At 33.1% G+C, this 23,956-nt stretch overlaps 1 protein-coding gene across 1 annotated transcript; it reads left to right on the top strand.

Moving 5' to 3' along the window:
• Window positions 1-946: 946 nt before the first annotated feature.
• Window positions 947-23,941, top strand: LOC143058781 (syntaxin-7-like). The gene is made up of 11 exons (XM_076232226.1): window positions 947-1,071; window positions 2,205-2,279; window positions 3,634-3,703; window positions 4,666-4,759; window positions 9,449-9,601; window positions 10,118-10,170; window positions 10,556-10,628; window positions 18,326-18,398; window positions 18,713-18,795; window positions 19,972-20,080; window positions 23,699-23,941. The coding sequence occupies exons 1-10, from the start codon at window positions 1,002-1,004 to the stop codon at window positions 20,074-20,076; spliced, it is 849 nt and encodes a 282-aa protein (XP_076088341.1). The 5' UTR covers window positions 947-1,001; the 3' UTR covers window positions 20,077-20,080; window positions 23,699-23,941.
• Window positions 23,942-23,956: the final 15 nt, after the last annotated feature.

The raw sequence follows: 23,956 nt of genomic DNA, 5'->3' as shown, positions 1-23,956 counted from the left end.
TTCAAAGTTTATACTGTTTCAGCTGTACCATACTCGGTTGGCCGACCCCACAAACATGTTTAACCCCGTCACATTCGTTTTGTAGTTGCCTGTCCCAAGTCAGGAGCCTGGAATCCAGTGGTTGTTGTCTGTGTTACATATTTGTTTGTGTTTCTTTATTTAGTATATAAATTAGGTCGTTAGTTTTCTCGTTAGAATGTTTTACCATTTGTCAGTTCGGGACCTTTTATAGCTGAATATGCGGTATGATCTTGGATAATTGTTGAAGGCCGAACGGTTCCCTATAGTTGTTTATTTCTGTGTCATTTTGTTTCTTCAGTTGTGAAGAGTTTTCTCAATGACGATCATACCACATCTTCTGTTCTTTCATATTTTTAACCTGCAGTATGAAATCAAACAGACTTAGAATAATCAATTTGCATGTGGTCGTTATCTTTTATAACTATGTTTAAATCGGGGTTATATTACCATTTGCATTCTTCGGGGTCATCTAAATGATTACTTAATGACATCTAGACTGTGACAAAAAAAGACAAAACATGCCGATACATATTATCGAGCCATCCATTGTTAATTGTTTTTTTATATATACTTTTTGTAATTCGAATACATTTTGTTTTGTTACGGCGCTTTATAAATTTTCACTATTTCATTATTATGATAAGAAGAATAAACCACTGAAGTTGGTCACATTTCTGAAAAGAAAAAAAATAAATATCAACTAGATTCATTTGTATGCTTGAACTGAACGATTAATATGTTGATACAGTAATCAGTTATTTTGTTTGAAGTGGGGATTTTTTTCCGGTAACTCCAGCTTCCTTTACCAATAAACACCAACCACTAAGACAAAACCAATAGTACTAAAAGTGGCGTTTTCTCAATTTAATATCGGTACAGAGCATAACACTGGTATAAAGTTTGTTCAATTAAATATATGTATTTAAATTGTCTTCCGGAAACTTGTTATAACATTTTGTTAACATATAAAAAATATAAACATGACAGCGTATGGTCGAGGTTCCTTTGGTGCAGTAGGATTTACCCCCAACCAATCTGTTATTAAGAAAGGTAAGATATCAAAAAAATGAACATGACAGCGTATGGTCGAGGTTCCTTTGGTGAAGTCGGATTTACCCCCAGCCCATCTGTTAATAAGAAAGGTAAGGTATACAAATATATCAACATGACAGCGTATGGTCGAGGCTCCTTTGGTGGAGTAGGATTTACCCCCCGACCAAACTGGTATTAAGGAAGGTAAGGTATAAAAATATCAACACGACAGCGTATGGTCGAGGTGCCTTTGGTGGAGTAGGATTTACCCCCGAGCAAACTGTTATTAGTAAGGAAGGTAAGGCATAAAAATAGTAGATCTTTTTTTGTAAATTCATTTCTACTATTTGTGATAAAATAATAAAAAAAAATGACATTAATTATCATATGCAAACATTCTGTAATATTACTGTAAATGTATGAATCAATATTGAATCTGTAATGAATGTGAGATGCAATCGTTTGGAGGTATAGTAATTGATTTATTATTATTTCAGAAAACTTGAAACTATTATATCTATCTGTTGAACATTTGAAACAAACACTCTAAATTCATTTGATTTTATTTTTCTATTTTTACCAATACTTTAGATAATACTTTTCAACAAACAAAAAAGAAAGTATTACTAAAGCCTTTCCTTTTTCGCAAATGTGACAATAGTACTTTACACTTCATGAAGGAATTTGGCATGATATATAGCCCTTTCAAAGGTTTTGGAATAATTTTATGGTATGTATTTCGCCTTCTAAGCATCTGTCATCAAACTTTTCTTGTGACAGTGTGTAAGATGTTTTTGTTGAGAAGGAGTTTAAATGCGCTTATATATTAACCAGTTTATATGATATGATTCATTCACCAAAGCAATGCTGTTAGATTATTGCCCGTCCATATTTCAGAATAGTTGTTTAAACATATCTGTCGAATTATTTCAACCAGTGCATTATTTTGAAAAAAACCTTTGATCGTTATTTGTACAAACATGTTGCCTCCTTTCTTTGTAGTATTTATCAATGCCGTTATCGTACACAGTAATGCATAATATTTTGCGCGCGCAAATAAAGGATAAAGATTATCAGTAATATGTACGAGGTTGTGTTCATCTTTTTAACTCTATACCATAATTGTCTACTACTTTTCTGTTATTTCATAGTTACCGAAGGAGAATCTGATTTTGACACATTATCAAAAACGATTGCACATAGTATACAGAACATTACACACAATGGTAAGTAAAGGCAACATATACTAGATATTAATTAGGTTTATTGGAATAAAAAAAACATCAAAACAAGTCAATGAGTAGTAAGTAATTTTAAAAAACACAATATATGCAGTACACGATATGGAAAACTAGTAGACTTAGATTTCAATAGAAAATCAGAACCATAAGGTATTGCATTACAATTCAACAATAGTCAGGTACATGAAATCAATTGTACAACAGGTTACTGAAACTCAGTACCTGAAATTAAGTCATACAACCTTTAAGATCAAAGAGAATATCATGGATTTGTTCCTAAAGCTTAAATACACAGTCAAAAAGAACCAAACTTAAATAAGAATAAGGATAAGGATATGCATTGTTGAAATAAACGGCCCTTAATGGACATGTATAATAAATGATTCAGTGTAGGATAATAGCCAAACATATAGTATTTGAAGTAAGACACTTAATCCCCCAAAAGTATTCTCCCTTTCTGAGTTGAATGAATACGATGATTAAACTACATTTGTTTTGTACATACAACATAGCATGGTTATCATAATTCATGAAAACAATACAAGGCTTTTAACTATATATAGTTAGATATGGTATGAGTGCCAATCAGACAACTCTCTTTATCTTACCTCCTATACATTTCTAGGAATATGATTGGTTAAAAGCGTCCTCGTCGAAACCGTGTATATTTAATATTAGGTTAGTTTGGAGGCGGGGCTTATTTCATACACGGTTAGTAGTGGAGTTACGTCCCTTTATATTTCATATAAGGTAATAAGGAGGCGGGGCTTATTTCAAACACGGTTAGTATTGGTGTTACGTCCCTTTAGAAAAACAAAACAGTACTGAGAAAAAATCTTAAAGGTTTCAACAGACGAAGAAAGTGATGATAAAGTGAAATAAATTTATAAAACACATTTAAATCTAACAAGTTGTCATTGTTGGCATATGTTTTTGTAGGATCGAAGGAAGTAGTTTCTTAATCATGTTAATGCTAACTGTATTGAAGACTTTCTCATTTTGATAGGTCACTAGTCTAAATTTTACACGTGAAGATAGTCGGTAAGATAAATTCGTTACATAGTGTGCTAGTGACGTAATACGGTATATATGGAGTCAGTAAAGTCCATATATACCGTATTAGGTCATATGATAACTAATAATCCAAGTTATAATTTATAAAAGTAAACCATTATAAGTCAAAAAACGGTCTTCAACACGGAGCCTTGGTTCACACTGACAAACAAGCTACAAAGGGCCATCGAAATTACTAGTGTAAAATCATTCAAATACATTCAGTTTATTCATTTAATGAATTGTATAAATACAAGTAATATATATTCAAGTTGTTTATATCTAGTATCTCAGATCCAGAAGTTAATCACTCGTATTGGAACCAAGAAGGATTCACAGGAGACCAGAGATAAAGTGTAAGTATTTATAAAAAGTAAAATAACAAAAAAAACGAACTCCGAGGAAAATTCAAAACGGAAAATCAAATGGCAAATTCAAATGATAAAAAACATCAAACGAATGAAAAACAACTGTCATATTTCTGACTTGGTACAAGCATTCTCATATGTTGAAAATGGTATATTGAACCTGGTTTTATGGTTTTATAGTTAAATTGCATGTTATTTCCAGTTTATTTTATATCAATGCATACAGGAAAAGGAAGTATATGAAAACATGTTATAAACATCCAGAACGGTTTATGCAGGAAATAAAAGTTAAAGAGAACCAGTGGGCGTAATTCATTGACAAGAACATAACGCGGTTGAAAAAGAATAACTGTTACAACGAAATAAAAAATGAAATAATAGTATATAGATAACACATAGCTGAAAGGGTGATAGAGCAGATTGTTACCCCGAGTAAACATTGTCAACCGCGGCGAACCCAAGGTTGATAATGCTTTTCGAGGGGTACCAATATCACCCTCTCAACTATGTGTTATTTAATTTATTATACTGAATGTCCTATCATTATTGCCTTTTACAGATTAATTTCATTATAGCCATGTGATAAGAGTAAATTAACACCTTCGTATAATCCAATCAAAATATGGCATTTTAATGTGAAGTATAATAATATAAGATATTTAATAATTAAAGAACAATAACGATAAATAGGCAACTCAGTTGAGAATGCAACTTGAAATTAAAGAAAAGTACAAATTTATAAATTAGATAAGATATGTCAATTCCTACAAAAATATGAATAAAGCGATAGTTTACATACTATATACGTTTAAGAAAAGGAAAGTGACCCGGGTTTTATGTGTACATTTCCTGTTTATAAATCACATTGACATTTACACATGCATTATTCCGCCTCTCATTTTTTTTGTGTGTATTTTTCTTAAGTTTATAAATGTGACTTACGCTTTTAGGCATCGGTTAACTCACTATACCAATCAGTTGGCAAAAGAAACTACTGCAAATCTGAAAAGATTTTCTCGGTTAAAGGTACCCCCTTCAGACGAGGTAAATATAAAGACAAGTTTTTAACAAACATATTACCCCTTTAAACAGTATTGTGCAGTTCTACCCTTAAACAGATTATAACAGTTACACATCAGTACGGGAAGGACATTTTAGGATAGAACATGATATTCTGAAAGTTCCACTCTAGAACATTAGTGAACAGTTTATTCCCTAGAACAATTTACGATGGTTCACCTGTCCAAGGATCAAATAGTGTAGATCATCAAGATGTTCGAATAAACATATTTCTATACTGCTAAATATTCTTCATTCTACAGTAAAATGTAATCTTCAAAAATATTTTGTGTTGAGATATATTCAACCAGTGTTATCAATCAGATGTGGATTCTTCAAAAGTCTACTGCTAAATCTTTAACCTTAATCTCTGCAGCGTCATTACGTGTAAGACCTTTCAATTTTTTACGCTTAACACTACTATTCCTGGTGTTTAATTGAAAGATCGACTTCACCATATAATTAAACAGAACTTATTCTATGAAAATGGGAACCGTAGATACAATTTTCTTTTTTTGAGTTATAATATTTTGTGAAGAACCAAACTGATTCTATCAGAAAGTATACCGAAGTTAATTTTATCAAAATGCTGAACTTTTTTATGGACAATATATTTTTTGGGGTTTGTAGGATTGATATTTCAACAGATAATCGGTATTTCAATGGGTATTAATTGTGCACCGCTATTTGCCGATTTGTTTTTGTAAAATGAAGCAGAATTCTTTCAGAACCTTCTAAAAGACAAAAGGAAAAAGCGCCTTGCAAAATTCTTACTTTTTTCTCATATATATTTATATTGTCCTCACACTCAATGACCCATATTTTAGTCAGTACTTGCATTTAATATATCCCAGTGAACTTGAGATTAAGGATATTACTGAATATAGTTATCAAAGGTACCAGGATTATAATTTAGTACGCCAGACGCGCGTTTCGTCTACATAAGACTGCTTTATACATTGATGTTTTCCTCATTATTGACATAGATGGACGTCTTCATATCTATGACAAACGGGATGATTTCCTAACAGTAACATACATTCTGACCCGTCGTATGGTGTTTACATATGATTGATACGTTATGCTCGTGCATGTTCACACTATAAGGATTTCATATACAGGAGTTTGCTCTTTACGCGGAGCTGCCCCAACAGCGTTATGATTACACATGACACCCCGTACTTTTTTTGGACACTATCACGAATTGGTTGATCTATACGATGTGTCTATGTTAATACTAATAGGTATCAAAGGTACCAGGATTATAATTTAATAATTATCAACGACATTTGTTCTGGTAAGTTCCGAACGTGAAATACTCCCGCGCATGTCTCTCTGGCGAGTGTGAATTATTCCCATTGATATACGATGTGTCTCAACATTCATGTATTTAATTATTTTTTTTCAACATGATTAAATATTTTTTTCAAATATTGGCTTGTTACAATATCCTTCAGGAGTCCAAGCTCCTCCTGATGTTCCCTGTTACAATCCACTAATCACTCAGGGTAGTGAATAGTTGTAAAATACATATTACATTTGTATAGCAAATATATATTAAATGATATCACTTAGTATGACTATTCATATGTTTTCTAATAGTTGCTAAAAAATTACTTTTAATTTTCAAACATACTCTTCTATTAAACTCATTGAGAAAAATTGAGAAAACATTGACATTTTTCGTCTTTTGATCAGATATGTAATAGGCTTTGTAAATTGAAAAACCAACAATTGTTAGAAAATAGTTAAAGTCAAAATATTCTTCGTTAGAAGTTTTATATCCAAATACCAAGTGTCTTAGTTTTATCTTAACCGTTATTTTACTGTTCTTTAAAACTTCATCTATTTTATTCCAAAAAAGTTTTAAATATGGACACAATATAAAGAAGTGATCATAATCCTCTTCTTGTGAACAAAAATTACAAGAACTATTGGTTACAATTTTCCACCTGCGTAAAAGTTTCTTTGTAGGTAGAATATGTTGTAGTAATTTCCATCTAAAAATTTTAAGTTTATTTTCTTTTAAATATCTGAATAAAAAATTATTTAAATTGTTTTGATATAACACATCATCTATATTAAATATACGTAGCCATTTTTGGGGTCCAATAGCTGGTTCAAATTTTTTATTTATCAGAGACTTGTATAAAAGTTTATATGATAGTGATTTTAATTTTATAGGTAAACCTTCTAATATAAATTGGTTTCTTTTTATATTAACAATACTTTTTACAGAGTTTTCTTATCTTAAAATTGCTGCCCAATCTTTTGGTATTGATCTCTTTACTAAATTAATTTCAGCTATCCAGTTTGATTTATTTTTAAGTTTATTTAAAATGATGTCTTGAGAAATACAGCCTTTTTCATCTATGATATCATTTATATAAATGAGATCGCTTTTAATCCCATTTTTTAAAAATATAGCTTTATTTTCAAATTTAATAAATTTATTGTTCCATAATATTTGCTTTCTTATATCTGCAAATGTATCTGGTTTTTTTGTTAGACCTCCACCAGTTAATTTCCAACATTTTATGATATTTTTATAAAAATCTGGGATGTGTTCAATGCTTTCGTCTGGCTTATCCCCACTGTTTGTCTGAAACACTAACCAATTTGACCCAAAATTATAAAAGTAGTGCTGAGGTATAATTTTCCAACCTCCTTCACAATCGTTTACTAATCTTTTTACCCAAATAGCCTTTAAAGCAGTGAAATAACTCCTTATATCTATCATATCCAATCCCCCCTTTTCATATGGACCAATAATTGAATTTCTTTTTACTTTATCTGGTTTATTATCCCAAACAAATTTAAAACAACTTTTTTCTATTTCTTTTAAATATTTCTCTGGAACTATGCAGGCAGATCCCACAAAAGTAAAAATGGGCACAATTAGTGTTTTGATTATCAAAATTTTCCCCAAAATAGTAAGATTTCTTTTTTGCCAAGAACAAAATAATTTATTCACCTTTTCAATTTTATTTTCCTAATTTAATTTTTCACATTCCTCCCTACAATGCCCAAAGTATATGCCAATTTACCATGTATTTAATTATGATTTTTCTTTTCTAAGTCCGTTCAGACACTGATACAGTTTGTGGTTTAAATTCTTTATTTTCGATAGATATGCTAAGGCTTTTCTACCTCAGGAATAGATTACCTTAATTAGCTGTATTTGGCAAACCCTTTAGGAATATTTGGTTCCCAATGCTGTCCAACTTTGCGTAAATATGAAATTTCAATCCTGGTATCTATGATGAGTTTATTTTCAACCACTGGTTCCATGTCACTGCTGGTGGAGTTTTAATTCCCCAACTGTATCACCAGCCCAAAAGTCCGCTCTTCTGTGTTGACTTGAGTTATCATTGATATGGTCATCATTATGCGAAATCGCGTCTGGCGTAAATATAAAGTGCAAACCTGGTATCTATGATGAGTTTATTTTCACATATGTCAGTTTAGTCGAGTAACTCATGGTTCGTCTACAGTGTTTTTGTATTAATAGTTCTCAGGTGTATTTACTGTTTGATCTTACATGATCTCGCCTTATATTACACTTATTCTGTTTTTATTTTCTAAATGTATGTGAATGTTATGATAAAAAGACCAGCTAATTCATTTATATCATTTTAAGTTTAAAGCAAATATAGACGTTTTTGTTTATACGCAGTTTTGATTTAGAATAAACCAACATGGTTAGAAAATAAAAATGATATTACACCATTACAAACATAATTCCATTTTAATATTCTTGTACATGTCAATAAATCAATTCCTTTTTATTTATTAGTTTACCTGTGATAATTTTAACTTCACAAAAACTGCGTCACTTTTTGTAGCGTTGAAACATTCATGTGACTCACAGTTCATACTTCGTTTTTTGTGCTGTCATAATTTCATGGGAGGTGTCCATTGTTATTCTGTGGTTTACATGTTGTAATGTTCTATAACATTACTTATTTATGTATAACTATGTCCTGAGTAATCTTCAAGTTATTACTTATTGTTTATCTTATTATTTATACTGTATTCCTGTAACGTAGTGTTGTCATTTTTGTTATATTTTAACATTCCTTTATAAGCGGGAGGCTTGGCTAGCCATTAATCCAGGTTCATACCATCATTTTGTCTTAAAATGTCCTGTACTAAGTCAAGAATAGGGCAGTTGTTATCATAAAGTCCGCTTCTGTCCATGTTTGCGTTTGTTTTTGTTGCAGTTTAGTGTTTCTGTTGATCCGATTTTTCCTTTTAATAGTTGCTGTGTTTCCCTCCGGTTTTAGTTTGTAACTCGGATTCGCTTAATCGACTTATGACAGTTGAAGAGTGGTATACTACTGTTGCTTTTATTGAGAAAACTATGAAGAGAGATTAGAACTGATATCAAGTGAAAGGCAGTTAAATGCATTTGTCTCTGTTTTTTATTTGTTTCATTCTTCATAACAATAAAAAAAAAAGGTTTAGATGGTTACAGTTCAAAAGATCAATAACATAGCAAACATATCAACATGAATATATAACGCGAGCGCATATGCATTCATAACACAACAGGACCATAGATTGTTTGTTTAAATACGATGTGCTCTGTTGGCATGCTGCTATAAGTCTTTCATTTAAAGTACCGGTATATCATATATTTTTTTTTTTACAAATTAACCTTCTTTTTTTCAGCTAAAACTTAAAATTCAGAGTGATAGGTATGCAGAAAAATTCAGTAATGCAGTTAAAAGTTTCCAAGCTTCACAGAGAACTGCTGCACGAAAGGAAAGAGCCAGTATAGCAAGAGCAAGAGCACATTCATCATCATTTAAGGTCTTAATACAGGTCAGTAATCGTTTACTCGTTTAAATTGTTTTACATTGTGGCAGGTTGATTTTTTCATAACTTACTATATCGTATGAACTTTGATCATTGTTTGAAGCAATACGGTGACTTCTAGCTACATACAATAACGTCATTTTGGTCTCTGATGGACGGTTGCCTCATTGGCAATGATAATACAAATATGTAGCGTACTGTATGCTTTTTTTCTTATATCAGGCAAGTTCATAATTAGGAAAACCTTTACTTAGAATTGTGTGATTAACATCCGATAATGTCAGGTATTAACAAACAGGAATTTTTCTAAATCCTTTGTTGTAGTGCTGTTTTAAATCGTTGTCAATAATCTATCAATCGTTGTCGATAATCTATCAACTCCTTATAAATTAAATACAGTGCATCATCTCTTTACCGGAACTAGACATTTCACAAAAAAAAATTATTGTTTGACGACGGCTTTATGTGAGAATGTGAATAATTTGAATTCAGAAAAAAAGTTTCTTATCTCTTTAATTCCAGTCTCCCTTTGAAGATGTACCTAAAGATAAAGTCCCGTCTATTAAACGACAGAAGTAAGTCGTTTAATCGTGTTTTTTTAACTCGTGTTAACAGTAAACAAAATGATCATGCAAATAAAAGAGTGACGAGATACCAGAGGGACAATCAACCTCATAAATAAAAAAAAATGACAACGCCATGGCTGAAAATGAAAAACGACAAACACACAAACAATAGTATAAATGACACAACATAGAAAACTAAAGAATAAGCAACACGAACCCCACCAAAAACTAGTAAGTATACCATATTTTTAAATGAGCGCTATAGTGAAGATTTTGTTGAAATCAAACAGAAATGGTCACGTTGTATTTAAAAACAATGCATATACTAGTATATCATATGTAGATCATTTTTCGAAGCAGAAAGTTACAGATATGCTTTTGATTTTCCACTCAGGCTATCAAAGATGGAAAAAAATGTTGATTTGGAAACTATTCTGGAAAGAGAGAATGCAATAAAAGAATTAGAGGTTAGTTTAACTTGATATGAGATAAATCCTTACTATTTGATATCATTACTAACTATTACCTTACGCACGATATTGCGTCCCAATTGGTAACGTCAATATTTAACGTTTTACGTCGGTAATCGAGTATACTTTGTTCGTTTTGTTTGTAATCATTTTTGATCGATATGGATACTTCAAAGTCTTGAATATGTATAAAATGTTTCCTACTGGTAGTTACGCACGCAAAAATAAACAATACAAAATAGGTATTTGGTTGAGAATATAATGCCTATAGTATATTATATAATGCGTTGGTCACCCGTTTTAATTTAAGAAGAGAGGGAAGGGAGGAAGTAATTCATGCTGCTTAAATAACATAGTTTTTGTTATTTGTGCTTGTATCTTTTATCTTTTTTTAAATGTTGTTGGGTTCATTTTTGGGGGGGGGGAGTGATGATAAGTGAAAGGATTTTAATGAAAAAGACTTCTATTGTTTACAACGGAGTAATTAAATCAAGAAAGAGAATGATTGCGTGAAAAAAATAATTATATTCATCTGATATGTTTACAAGCTTTGTATAATATCGACGTGTAACTCCTCAGGTACAACAACAATTTTACTGTCTCCTTCAATTTCAGCTTAAATGAACCGTATTGCAGATGAATAGCAAATCGCAGTTCTACGCTTCACAAGTTTGAAAATAAGCGGTTGATCTTTTATCCTCTCGTTATATAGTCCTTTCACAACTTTAGAATCTGGGTTAAATGAACAACCCCAGTCATCTGAAATAAAAAAAAAATTATAATGTGTGTTATTTTTGACACTTTTAAGAGATACTACTCATAATCGACATCGTCGGCCAAAACCGCAATTATCATGTCCTTTTCAACAATGGCTTCAATTGTATTATCATTTGTTTTGCATTGGACTTCATTTATTTCGGAATTGGAGTTATCATTTTGGATCATTTTCACTCTTTTCGAATCTCCTATCAATTGCGTTTTATCACACTCGTTGATGGCTCCTTTTAAACAATTATCACAGCAATAGCACGATAAATGTCGGACAAGAAGATCTGTCTAATGATTTGTTGCTATGATTTGGTGTATCTTGCGATTTTGATCCACGAGTTTAAAGTTTATATTTTGGGAACGAGGAATCTCAGCAGTGTATTTAAATAGGCGTTTTTTTTTTTATATTCCACTCTGTGAAATCTGGAGATTTTTCTGTGCAAAATCATAAAGGTCACGCGCCGTCTGAATTTTTGTTTTACCCCGGTGCACGGCGTAGTCCGCTTGATTCTTTAGAAAACCACCGGCAGCATCGTGTGGACCTTTGCCATGCGAGGTTTCAAAATAGTTTCTTATCAAAACATCGTATCCTAGATCGGACCTATGTGTACACACATCGCCCATACAGTTTCGGCTCTTGTACTGGGCACTGCAACCGTCGGTAAATTCATGCATTATTTTAATTTCAGCAGAAATGGATTTCAAATATTTTGAAATGAGGGTTTGAACATATCTAGTATAGTGACGGTCATGATCTGAGTTTGGATTAATGACAAAAAATTGTTTACTTACAATTACTGGTGAATCTAGTGTACTGTCGATTCCGTCTACCTCAAAAATAGCATGTCTGTTTAAAATTGTTACGTGGATGCATACCTCTGCTCTCTGAAAGTAAGCTGACTGGATTTCAGTACGTTCGGAACAGCGGTAGTTCTCAGAGTAATCGTGTATGCAAATTGCGTGATTATTTGGGAGGTTTTGGACAATGTTTCTATATTGTTCACTTTGCCAGTTAGCTCTATTTTGATGAGCCGGAAAATTTTCAAGTAGCGATTTAAAATGGTTAAACATTTCGCCAGGTTTTGTTTTTTTACTAACTAACATAAGTTTTGTTCTTGTTTTTCTGCCTTTTATGTTTATTTCAGTGTATTCAAATTTTCCCACTTAATGTCAGGAGCATTTTTAGAAGTATCTATTTCATTGTCGTAGACAGTTTTTCGACTCCACATTCCTTGCAAGACCGATTTAAACACTTTGCGTCCGGTGCAGTCTTATTGCATAAAGTATCAGCACATATGTCATTTAAATGTTCAAAAACTGGTTAATTATCTTGGGTCAAGTCTATAATTACTTGCATTCAAATTTTTCCAAAATTCCATACATTTCTTGAAAAGAATTTGTACCTCTATATGCTGCCAACAACAACATGTATTGCGATGTTTTTCTTTGACTGGCATCACGAAAAACGGCTTAAAACTTTCAAACAAACGTTAAACTCTAAAAATACTTCAGTTTGGGTTTTTTCGAGCAGGTGAATTTGATGTGAAACATATTCACGTGGCCCTATCCGTGAGCGTTTCACGTCTGTTTTGTTGGGACTAGTGCGCGAAACCATAGGAGATATCCAGAAATCATAAGCCTTTTTCTTTGTTATATCGGGAGTAATGTCAGATCTAGTGTTTTCTCTTTGTGATTTCGTAACAAGATTTTTCTGATCTTAAAACAGAAGTGCGAATTCTTTTACCGCCAGAAAGTCGACGCGGATGCAATCCCAACTTACGCGCTGCTTTGCTTTTTCTCCTTTTGAATGTTTTTCCCCGCTGACCGAAGCCGGTATTACATGCATAGCATTGCGTGCATCATAATTTCTTTTCTATTTTGTTTCATGTATAAATCCCTTCATGTTTTCTAAGACCTTTTCAGAGAGAGATGTCGTTTTAAAGATTGTTTTACTGTTGGTGACACACACATATAGTGTTTGAGTATAGCTTGCTTTTTACTTGGAGATGCTGGTAGAGCATCCTTAAGCCTTTTAAGTGCCCTGCATTTGGCCATCTTATCTTTAAATATTGCATTTGGAATATCTTCATTTTGATTATTTTGTTGTCTTACATTTTGTGTTTTGTCTCGTGACCGACGTTTGTATTGATTCTGTTTTTCTTTCTGTTCTTTCATTTTCTGTCTTTGATTTCTTTCATATAAGCGCTTTTGGAAACCTCACTTTTCGGACTTCTGATTCGGCTTTTGTTATATTTTTCTTTATATTTATTGTTACTTTTATTTTTCTGCTCTTTTCTTTTTAGTTTCTTCATCTCTTTGCAATATTTAATTCTCTATGTCTCGGACATGAAATTCTTCTTTTCTGCAATTAATATTTTACCTATTTATTGACAAATTACCATATGTTTTTTTTTCATTTTAGCTAATTATTCATTTTCTATTTGATTATAACTACTATTATATATTGCAGTTCTTATTGTGGTTTCTATGATTCTATCTATTTTCGAAATTTGTAATTTGGTTATTTTGTTTTGTCCTCTGATCCAAAAACATGAAATCGAACCGTACTTGTTATTTAAAAACAATGAAATATCATTGATATATCATATGATAATACGAACTGCTTTCAATTTCGATGGACTAGGAGGGTGATTGGCCTAATGAGTTCATATAAAGTGATAAAAAGCCTGGCGATTTTAAGATACGCTCGTGGCGAGATTTGTTCGACTCCGATCCTTATCGACAGTTATTGCAAATATTTTTAACTTAAGGTCGCCTGATGTCCGGCTTCTCCTACCTATGATGACAGGTCAATAAAATACAACAAATGTCGCTTATACATGTAGTGGTGTTTAACACCAAAACAAAGAACCAACTTTCAGAAATAATTTGAAAACACATATATGTATAGCGTCGCGAATCGAAAACGTTCAAAACGTAAGAAAATTGTTCAGTGGACAAACTTGTAAGACATTTGATTTGTTAAAAAACGAAGTCATTTCGACTTAACAGCTTATCAAAAAGTATGTTATCGTATTGTGGGGTGAAAGCACAATTACGCAAAAGCACTATTTTGTATGCTACAAATTGAATAATTAATATAATGACGTTGAAACAGACAGTGATTTGGTAAAAAGCGGCGAAATTCGACATTGGACAATCTTGCAAGACATTTTCCCGAAGCCAATGCGTTTTTATTTGTGGCGCGAGTGCTGTTAAATTCCGGATTTGAAATGGTCTATCCAAGCACTTTTGTAGGAATAATTTATGAAAACAAAATTTTATATCATTTGATATTTTAAAAAGCGATAACTTTTGATAAAAGAGGGACGAAAGATACCAAAGGGACAGTCAAACTCATAAATCTAAAACAAACTGACAACGCCATGGCTAAAAATAAAAAAGACAAACAGAAAAACAATAGTACACACGACACAACATAGAAAACTAAAGAATAAACAACACGAACCCCACCAAAAACTAGGGGTGATCTCAGGTGCTCCGGAAGGGTAAGCAGATCCTGCTCCACATGTGGCACCCGTCGTGTTGCTTAAGTGATTACAAATCCGGTAAATAGTCTAATTCGGTAGGTCATATTCATGAAAGGGAAGGGGATTGTAGTCACGACGTAAGGAACATATCCGATATCATTTGTGAAACGGTTATTCCATAACGGTCAACCAACTCGTGATGGCGTCCGTAAAATTTACGAAGGGATGATTTCAAGTTCACCATTTGGAACTCTTGGTTTAATAGTTTCCTTGTGAGCAGCAAACCTCTATCAAGAAAATCATGATAGGAAATGCAAGCACGGGAATATCGTATCAATTGGGAGATATATACCCCGTATGCAGGTGCTGCTGGAATGTTGCTACTTAGAAATGGAAAGTTCACAATTGGAAAGCTGAAATCATCTCTTTTGTCGTAAAGTTTTGTTTTCAACCGACCCTCATTGTCAATTTCTAGATGTAAGTCAAGATATGAAGCCGACTTAACTGTATCTGTAGTATCCTTTATCTCTAGTTCGATTGGATAGATGCGTTCCACATAGTCACCAAATTTTGAATTGTTTAGTGAAAGAACATCATCTATATAGCGGAAAGTAGAGTTAAAGGATATTGCTAATTTCTTATCTTTCTTCCTAAGAAGTTCCTGCATGAAGTCAGCCTCATAATAATAAAGAAACAAGTCGGCGAGTAGAGGGGCACAGTTTGTTCCCATTGGAATGCCGACAGTCTGTTGAAAAACACGTCCTCCGAACGTAACAAATATGTTGTCAATCAAGAAATCAAGCATCTTGATAATATCAGTTTCAGAGAATTTTTTGTTCGAATCAGAGTGATTCTTTACAAAGTAGGATTTATCCCTCCCTAAGACAAGATACTTGTATCTACGTTGGCCATTCTTTTTTATGAAGCAAAGTAATATCAACTCTTTCAATTTGTCTTTTAGTTTGGAATGTGGAATACTTGTGTACAGGGTAGAAAAGTCAAATGTTTTAATACTGTTACAAGATGAAAGAGAGTTACATTGTATGTACTCTAAAAGATCTTTTGAATTTTTAAGTATCCACATCTGATTCACGCCACCTCTAGAATAGGCAGTTTCACAATAACTTTGAAGCCCGTCTTTGATTGCTGATAAAATAGATGTTAATAATTTAGAAAGAGGTTTCGTGGAGCACTTGGAAGACCCAGCAATATACCGTTGTTTGTAAGGACACTTATGTAGTTTAGGTATCCAATACAGTGATGGAAGATCCAGTTCTTCATCTTTGGTTGAAATTCCAAAGGAACATAGAACAGACCTATGATTATCCAGGATTTCCTCTTTGGTAAGTGTCGTGAGGGTATATGTTGAGTTTCGAAGTGAATTGTCAATACCTAATTCGTTTATCAAGCAGTTGATGTAGTGACTTTTACACACAAAAACGATGTTATTTGGGGCTTTATCTGCGGGGACAACAACATATTTGTCAACTAAGATAACTTACCATTTTCCGAAACCTGACCATGGCGAGGATTATTCATTAAAAAAAACCAGCTTTGACCGTTCCATCAACACAAAAAACGGCATGACGTCATAAATTATATATGACGTTTATCATTCTTGCGAATTTTCGCGGATTTTAAACTCTTTCTTAGACCACAAAAATTCCCGCGAATAATTTGTTACGTCTGACACGCATATTTTTGACGTTTTTGCAATATTTGTATCGTTATTTGAAACTATTATGAAAAGTTAAAGAATATTTTTTTTTAATTTTTGGAAACAGTTATACCTGCCTAATCTATGGATATGAATTTCATAAAGCTGAACTATTTAGATTCATAGAAGAGCATTTTATCAAATTGCTCTCTCGAATTTCACGGCATTGACGCAATAACGTGCTTAACGTCTATAAAACAATGTTCTCATTAAACAGCCATAGTGATACATGCCCTTTAATTTGACTTGAAGGGGGAACATGTGATTTCTATGCTGTTCGTTAAAGCAATATCAGTCTAGGTTTAAGAAAAAAATTGACCTGATACGGATTTATATATCCCCAAGTATGGAGTATCCCGGCTTTCAAATGTTTTGGTTTGAGCGTTCCTAAAGATGGTCAATCTAGAAAAGAGCTTCAGACACACTTTCAAAATGCTGCCACCTACTCGAGTCAGGGATATGACAGTTGTTATTATTCGTTTGATGTGTTTGAGCTTTTGATTTTTGCCATTTGATTAGGGACTTTCCGTCTTGAATTTTTATAGGGGTTCAGGATTTTTTTGTGAATTTTATTTTTTTGATGAGAACTCTTAAATGAAATTAAAAGATGAACCACAAAAAAAAACAAATATTATTGAGATAGTTAAGATAATTGAAGTTCCTAATTTTCTGGAAAACACATGAATGATTCTAAAGCCTCGGTCACACCTTACCGGAAAGCTCGAACGGACGCCTAACGGATAACTTTTTTCAATTCGTTCATGTCCGTTAGACGTCCGTTCTTATCCGTTAGACGTCCGTCCATATCCGTTGAATGTCCGTTAAGCCACGTTTCATCCGTCGGCGTCCGTTCAGTCCGGTGGAAAATTTTGAGCATGTTCAAAACTTTGAACGGACGTCCAACGGATAAAATGTCCGTTGAACGTCCGTTTCGTTTCCGTTTTGTACGGTACTCGTCCGTTTCGTTTCCGTTTTGTATCCGTTACGTGTCCGTTATACATCCGTTGGAAGTCTGGAAGATAAATTCACCAACGGACTTCTACCGGACGTTTAACGGATAAAACGGATGTTGAACGGATGAGAAACGGACTTCTACCGGACGTATAACGGATAAAACGGATGATGAACGGATCTGAAACGGATAAATGCAAATTGAAAATTTCGCGTCATTGGTATGTCAGATTTCTTAAGGTTCATGAATTCTTGTTATTCATAATCGATCTTAGAGTATAGGCACGTCTTCACAATCAAGCAGTTCTTATTCAGGCCAGACACTGCCCTTTGGCGGAATTTTGAAGAATAAACCAAAACCAGTTACACAGAAACATTTTGAATATATATGCGATTTACATGTATTATTATTGTCGCCTTTGATTTTTCCGTATATCTTGTTCATCCGTTTTATCCGGTACGCTTCCGTTAGGTGTCCGTTTTATGCGGTATTCGTCCGTTGGATGCACGTTCGACATCCGTTCTGTCCGGTACGTGTCCGTTTCTCGTACGTTGCATATCCGGTGTGTGTCCGTTATGCATCCGTTACACGTCCGTTTTATTCGGTCAGTACATCAACGGACTCCCAACGGATAACAATTTTGTCAATGGACAACTTTTATTTTCATCCGCTATGCGTCCGTTCGTACTATCCGGTAAGGTGTGACCGAGGCTTTACATTTCTTCTCAGTATTGTACAAATACATTTATCACCTTACTAATTCCAGCATGACATCACAGAAATAAAGGAGATCTTCAAGGAGCTTGGTGCGATGGTACATGAACAAGGGGAAGTTATAAGTAAGTTTTAGATTTGCATTCAATAATACACATCTGATGGAAAACTATTGTTTATCAACTGTTCAGTCAATTACTTAATTGTTTTCTGTAATGCTGTTTATCAACGGTTCAGTGTTGTGTCACACAAAGAACCGTAACCAAACGTTTGTATTTTAAAGCATTTTAAGATAAATCTTTTTTTTAGATGTTATTTTTTATATTTAAATAATCCTTACGGTGACCTATATTTGTTAATGTCTGTGTCATTTTGGTCTTTTGTGGATAGTTGTCTCATTGGCAATCATACCACATCTTCTTTTTTATATTAACTACAGATACGATAGATGACAATGTATTCACAGCAGTTATACCTATACAAGAGGCAAACCAAGACCTAGCACGAGCTGTGTCCATTCAGGTAATGTCTTGTACCAAGTCAGGAATATGGCCATTGTTATATTATAGTTCATTTCTGTGTGTTTTAACGTTGTGTTTCCATTGTGTCGTTTGTCTTCTCTTAATTTTTAGTGTGAATTCACATTACTATAAGACGTGTCACGGTACTTAATTATCCCAAATTCATGTATTTGGTTTTGATGTTATATTTGTTATTCTCATAGGATTTTGTCTAATGCTTAGTCCGTTTCTGTGTGTGTTACATTTTAATGTTGTGTCGATGTTCTCCTCTTATATTTAATGCGTTTCCCTCAGTTTTAGTTTGTTACCCCGATTTTGTTTTTTGTCCATGGATTTATGAGTTTTGAACAGCGGTATACTACTGTTGCCTTTATTTATACGGGTGTGCTATGAATTAATTCAGTGATACAAATACTTAGCAATAGGTTTTATAATCAATTCCTATTTAATTCACTTCGGTACAATAAACCTAATTGAAATAACCATATATTTAAAAATAAAATACTAAAAAGATTTAAATCAAATGTAAGATTTATTTCCTCCAGCACATCATAACATGCTTTGAGTTTAAGTTATTTTGTATTTTAAATATGCTCTGAATATGATTGACAAAGTGTAAGTTCAAATCCTTTGTTAAACTCTTAGATATCATTCAGCAAGATTGTCTTATCACTATTAACTACACTCAGCCGTGAACATAGGCATTATAGTCCCTTTGCAACTGTCGTCACATTAGAATATAATGCAATATCCTTATTTCCCAATAAAAATATGATTTCAAACCCTTTCAAGCAAAGTTGACTATTAATCTCAAATTTTCAAAATGAGCACACGAATCAATAAAGAAAGTTTCGTATAAATGTAAGGATACCGGATTTGGCTGAATTACTTAATAAACAATGGTACACATACCAAACATCTTTCATTCGTTGTATACATTTTCAAACCAATTTATTACTTGATTTCCCACAATTCCAGGTTCATACTAATAGATTTTGAGTAACGCCACACATAAAACAAACCTACAATCTCGTTTAGTCTAGTTAGTTTTCTTTCGAAATAATTCTGTTTTCGTTTGATTGTTTAGGAATGTTTATACTGTATGTCACGTTCTTAGTCGTTTTCCTTCCTAAGAATTATTTTTTGCTCATTTAATAAATTCTTTTATCTATTTCAGAAAAAAGTGAGAAGTAAGAAATGCCTATGTCTGGTTGTTCTGATTGTTGGAGTAGTGATTATTATTGCAATACTATTACCGGTACTTCAATCTAGAAACAATTGATAAGGTAGGCTTGCGACACTATTACCAGTACTTATTTCTTTAAACAATTGATAAGGTAGGCTTGCGACACTATTGCCGGTACTTCTTTCTAGACACAATTGATAAGGTAGGCTTGCGACACTATTACCGGTACTTCTATCTATAAACAATTGATAAGGTAGGCTTTCGACACTATTACCAGTACTTCTATCTATAAACAATTGATATGGTAAGCTTGTAACACTATTACCGGTACTTCTTTCTATAAACAATTGATAAGGTAGGCTTGCGACACTATTACCGGTACTTCTTTCTATAAACAATTGATAAGGTAGGCTTGTAACACTATTACCGGTACTTCTTTCTATAAACAATTGATAAGGTAGGCTTGCGACACTATTACCGGTACTTCTTTCTATAAACAATTGATAAGGTAGGATTGAAACACTATTACCGGTACTTCTATCTATAAACAATTGATAAGGTAGGCTTGCGACACTATTACCGGTACTTCTATCTATAAACAATTGATAAGGTAGGCTTGCGACACTATTGCCAGTACTTCTATCTATAAACAATTGATAAGGTAGGCTTGCGACACTATTACCGGTACTTCTATCTATAAACAATTGATAAGGTAGGCTTGCGACACTATTACCGGTACTTCTATCTATAAACAATTGATAAGTTAGGCTTGCGACACTATTACCAGTACTTCTATCTATAAACAAATGATAAGGTAGGCTTGCGACACTATTACCAGTACTTCTATCTATAAACAATTGATAAGTTAGGCTTGCGACACTATTACCAGTACTTCTATCTATAAACAAATGATAAGGTAGGCTTGCGACACTATTACCAGTACTTCTATCTATAAACAATTGATAAGGTAGGCTTGCGACACTATTACCGGTACTTCTATCTATAAACAATTGATAAGGTAGGCTTGCATTACTATTACCAGTACTTATATCTATAAACAATTGATAAGGTAGGCTTGCGACACTATTACCAGTACTTCTATCTATAAACAATTGATGAGGTAGGCTTGCGACACTATTACCGGTACTTCTATCTATAAACAATTGATAAGGTAGGCTTGCGACACTATTACCAGTACTTCTATCTATAAACAATTGATAAGGTAGGCTTGCAACACTATTGCCGGTACTTCTATCTATAAACAATTGATAAGGTAGGCTTGCGACACTATTACCGGTACTTCTATTTATAAACAATTGATAAGGTAGGCTTGCGACACTATTACCAGTACTTCTATATATAAACAATTGATAAGGTAGGCTTGCGACATTATTACCGGTACTTATATCTATAAACAATTGATAAGGTAGGCTTGTAAAACCTTCTTCAATACTTTTACCAATACTTCTTTCTATAAACAATTGATAAGGTAGGCTTGCGACACTATTACCGGTATTTCTATCTATAAACAATTGATAAGGTAGGTTTGCAATACTATTACCAGTATTTCTTTCTATAAACAATTGATAAGGTAGGCTTGCGACACTATTACCGGTCCTTCTTTCTATAAACATTTGATAAGGTAGGCTTGCGACACTATTATCAGTACTTTTATCTATAAACAATTGATAAGGTAGGCTTGCGACACTATTATCGGTACTTCTATCTATAAACAATTGATAAGGTAGGCTTGCGACACTATTGCCAGTACTTCTATCTATAAACAATTGATAAGGTAGGCTTGCGACACTATTACCGGTACTTCTATCTATAAACAATTGATAAGTTAGCCTTGCGACACTATTACCAGTACTTCTATCTATAAACAATTGATAAGGTAGGCTTGCGACACTATAGCCAATACTTCTATCTATAAACAATTGATAAGGTAGGCTTGCGACACTATTACCAGTACTTCTATCTATAAACAATTGATAAGGTAGGCTTGCGACATTATTACCGGTACTTCTATCTATAAACAATTGATAAGGTAGGCTTGTAACACCTTCTTCAATACTAATACCAATACTTCTTTCTATAAACAATTGATAAGGTAGGCTTGCAATACTATTACCAGTACTTCTATCTATAAAAAATTGATAAGGTAGGCTTGTGACACTATTACCGGTACTTCTATCTATAAACAATTGATAAGGTAGGCTTGTAACACCTTCTTCAATACTTATACCAATACTTCTTTCTATAAACAATTGATAAGGTAGGCTTGCAATACTATTACCAGTACTTCTATCTATAAACAATTGATAAGGTAGGCTTGTAACACCTTCTACGATACTATTACCAGTACTTCTTTCTATAAACAATTGATAAAGTAGGCTTGCAATACTATTACCAGTACTTCTATTTATAAACAATTGATAAGGTAGGCTTGCGACACCTTCTACAATACTATTACCGGTACTTCTATCTATAAACAATTGATAAGGTAGGCTTGTGACACTATTACCGGTACCTCTATCTATAAACAATTGATAAGGTAGGCTTGTGATACTATTACCGGTACATCTTTCTATAAACAATTGATAAGGTAGGCTTGCGACACTATTACCGGTATTTCTATCTATAAACAATTGATAAGGTAGGCTTGCAATACTATTACCAGTATTTCTTTCTATAAACAATTGATAAGGTAGGCTTGCGACACTATTACCGGTCCTTCTTTCTATAAACATTTGATAAGGTAGGCTTGCGACACTATTACCAGTACTTCTTTCTATAAACAATTGATAAGGTAGGCTTGCAACACCTTCCACTTACGTACTTCTTTCTATAAACAATTGATAAGGTAGGCTTGCGACACCTTCCACTTACTATAAAATATTGAGAAAACATGTTTTTATTACCAGTAGTAAATCAAGGATTTAAATAGGCAGGATGCTTTATTCATATCGTTTATAATTGATTTTTTCAATCCCACAATGCATTACACCAGGGTTTCCTCCCCTTTGGAATACACGTCAAACTCACACTTTATCACTTATGACAACAATATGTACACGTCGAGGCTTACATTAAAATGATAGGTTAATCAAAGATGCTTATTTAAAAGATGGACTCCAACTTCAAATAACACAAATCAAAAGAAGAGAGACAAACAGAAGACAGAGACGTATACGAATGGTGGTTTTCTCAGAAAACACATCAATGCCCTGCTTCATATTGAATACAAACTACATAATAAGACACATTGAGATTATAACATACACTGTCTCCAAAATTTCTTTGTATTAACTTTTTGGTTATAAAACGGCGAGTTATGGTGTCTGGAGATTATGTAAACAAACTTGGTGACCTTCTTCTCTGGTCGGATTGTTGTCTCTTTGGCCCCATTTCCATTCTCAATTTTATTCATTTTTGTTTGATACAATGGTAATGTATAATTCGAAATATTAATGATTTTCTTATCCCAGGCATAGATTACCTTAGCCGTATTGGGCACAACTTGAATTTGTGGTTCTCAATGCTCTTCAACTTTATACTTGTTTGACTTTCAGACTATTTTGATTTGAGCGTTACTGATGAGTCTTCTGTAGTAAAAACGCACGTCTGACGTATTAATTTATAAGTCTGGTACCTTTGATAACTACTGAACTGACCAAACTATTTGTAACGATTAAATACTGTATTTTTTTTGTAGAGGTAAATTACAGAGTCATGTGGTACTTCTCCATTGGTCACAATAAGCTGGACTTTCTGAAGAAAACCCTGGCAGACTATGTCCTTTATATACACCAGTACAGACAGAACTGAATAGACATTATGATTAACTAAGCATTCAACTTCATAAAACGTGTCTCTCTTTCATACCAATGATATATACAGCTGTTTGAAATAATGATGAAGCTTCTTTTTTGTTTCAAATATAAAAAAGTACATTATATATGGCATTTTTATG

Source organism: Mytilus galloprovincialis, chromosome 1 (assembly GCF_965363235.1).
Source record: "Mytilus galloprovincialis chromosome 1, xbMytGall1.hap1.1, whole genome shotgun sequence".
Lineage (NCBI taxonomy): Eukaryota > Metazoa > Mollusca > Bivalvia > Mytilida > Mytilidae > Mytilus > Mytilus galloprovincialis.
Note: the sequence above shows the minus strand (reverse complement) of the source record. Positions and strands in the feature narration are given on the sequence as shown.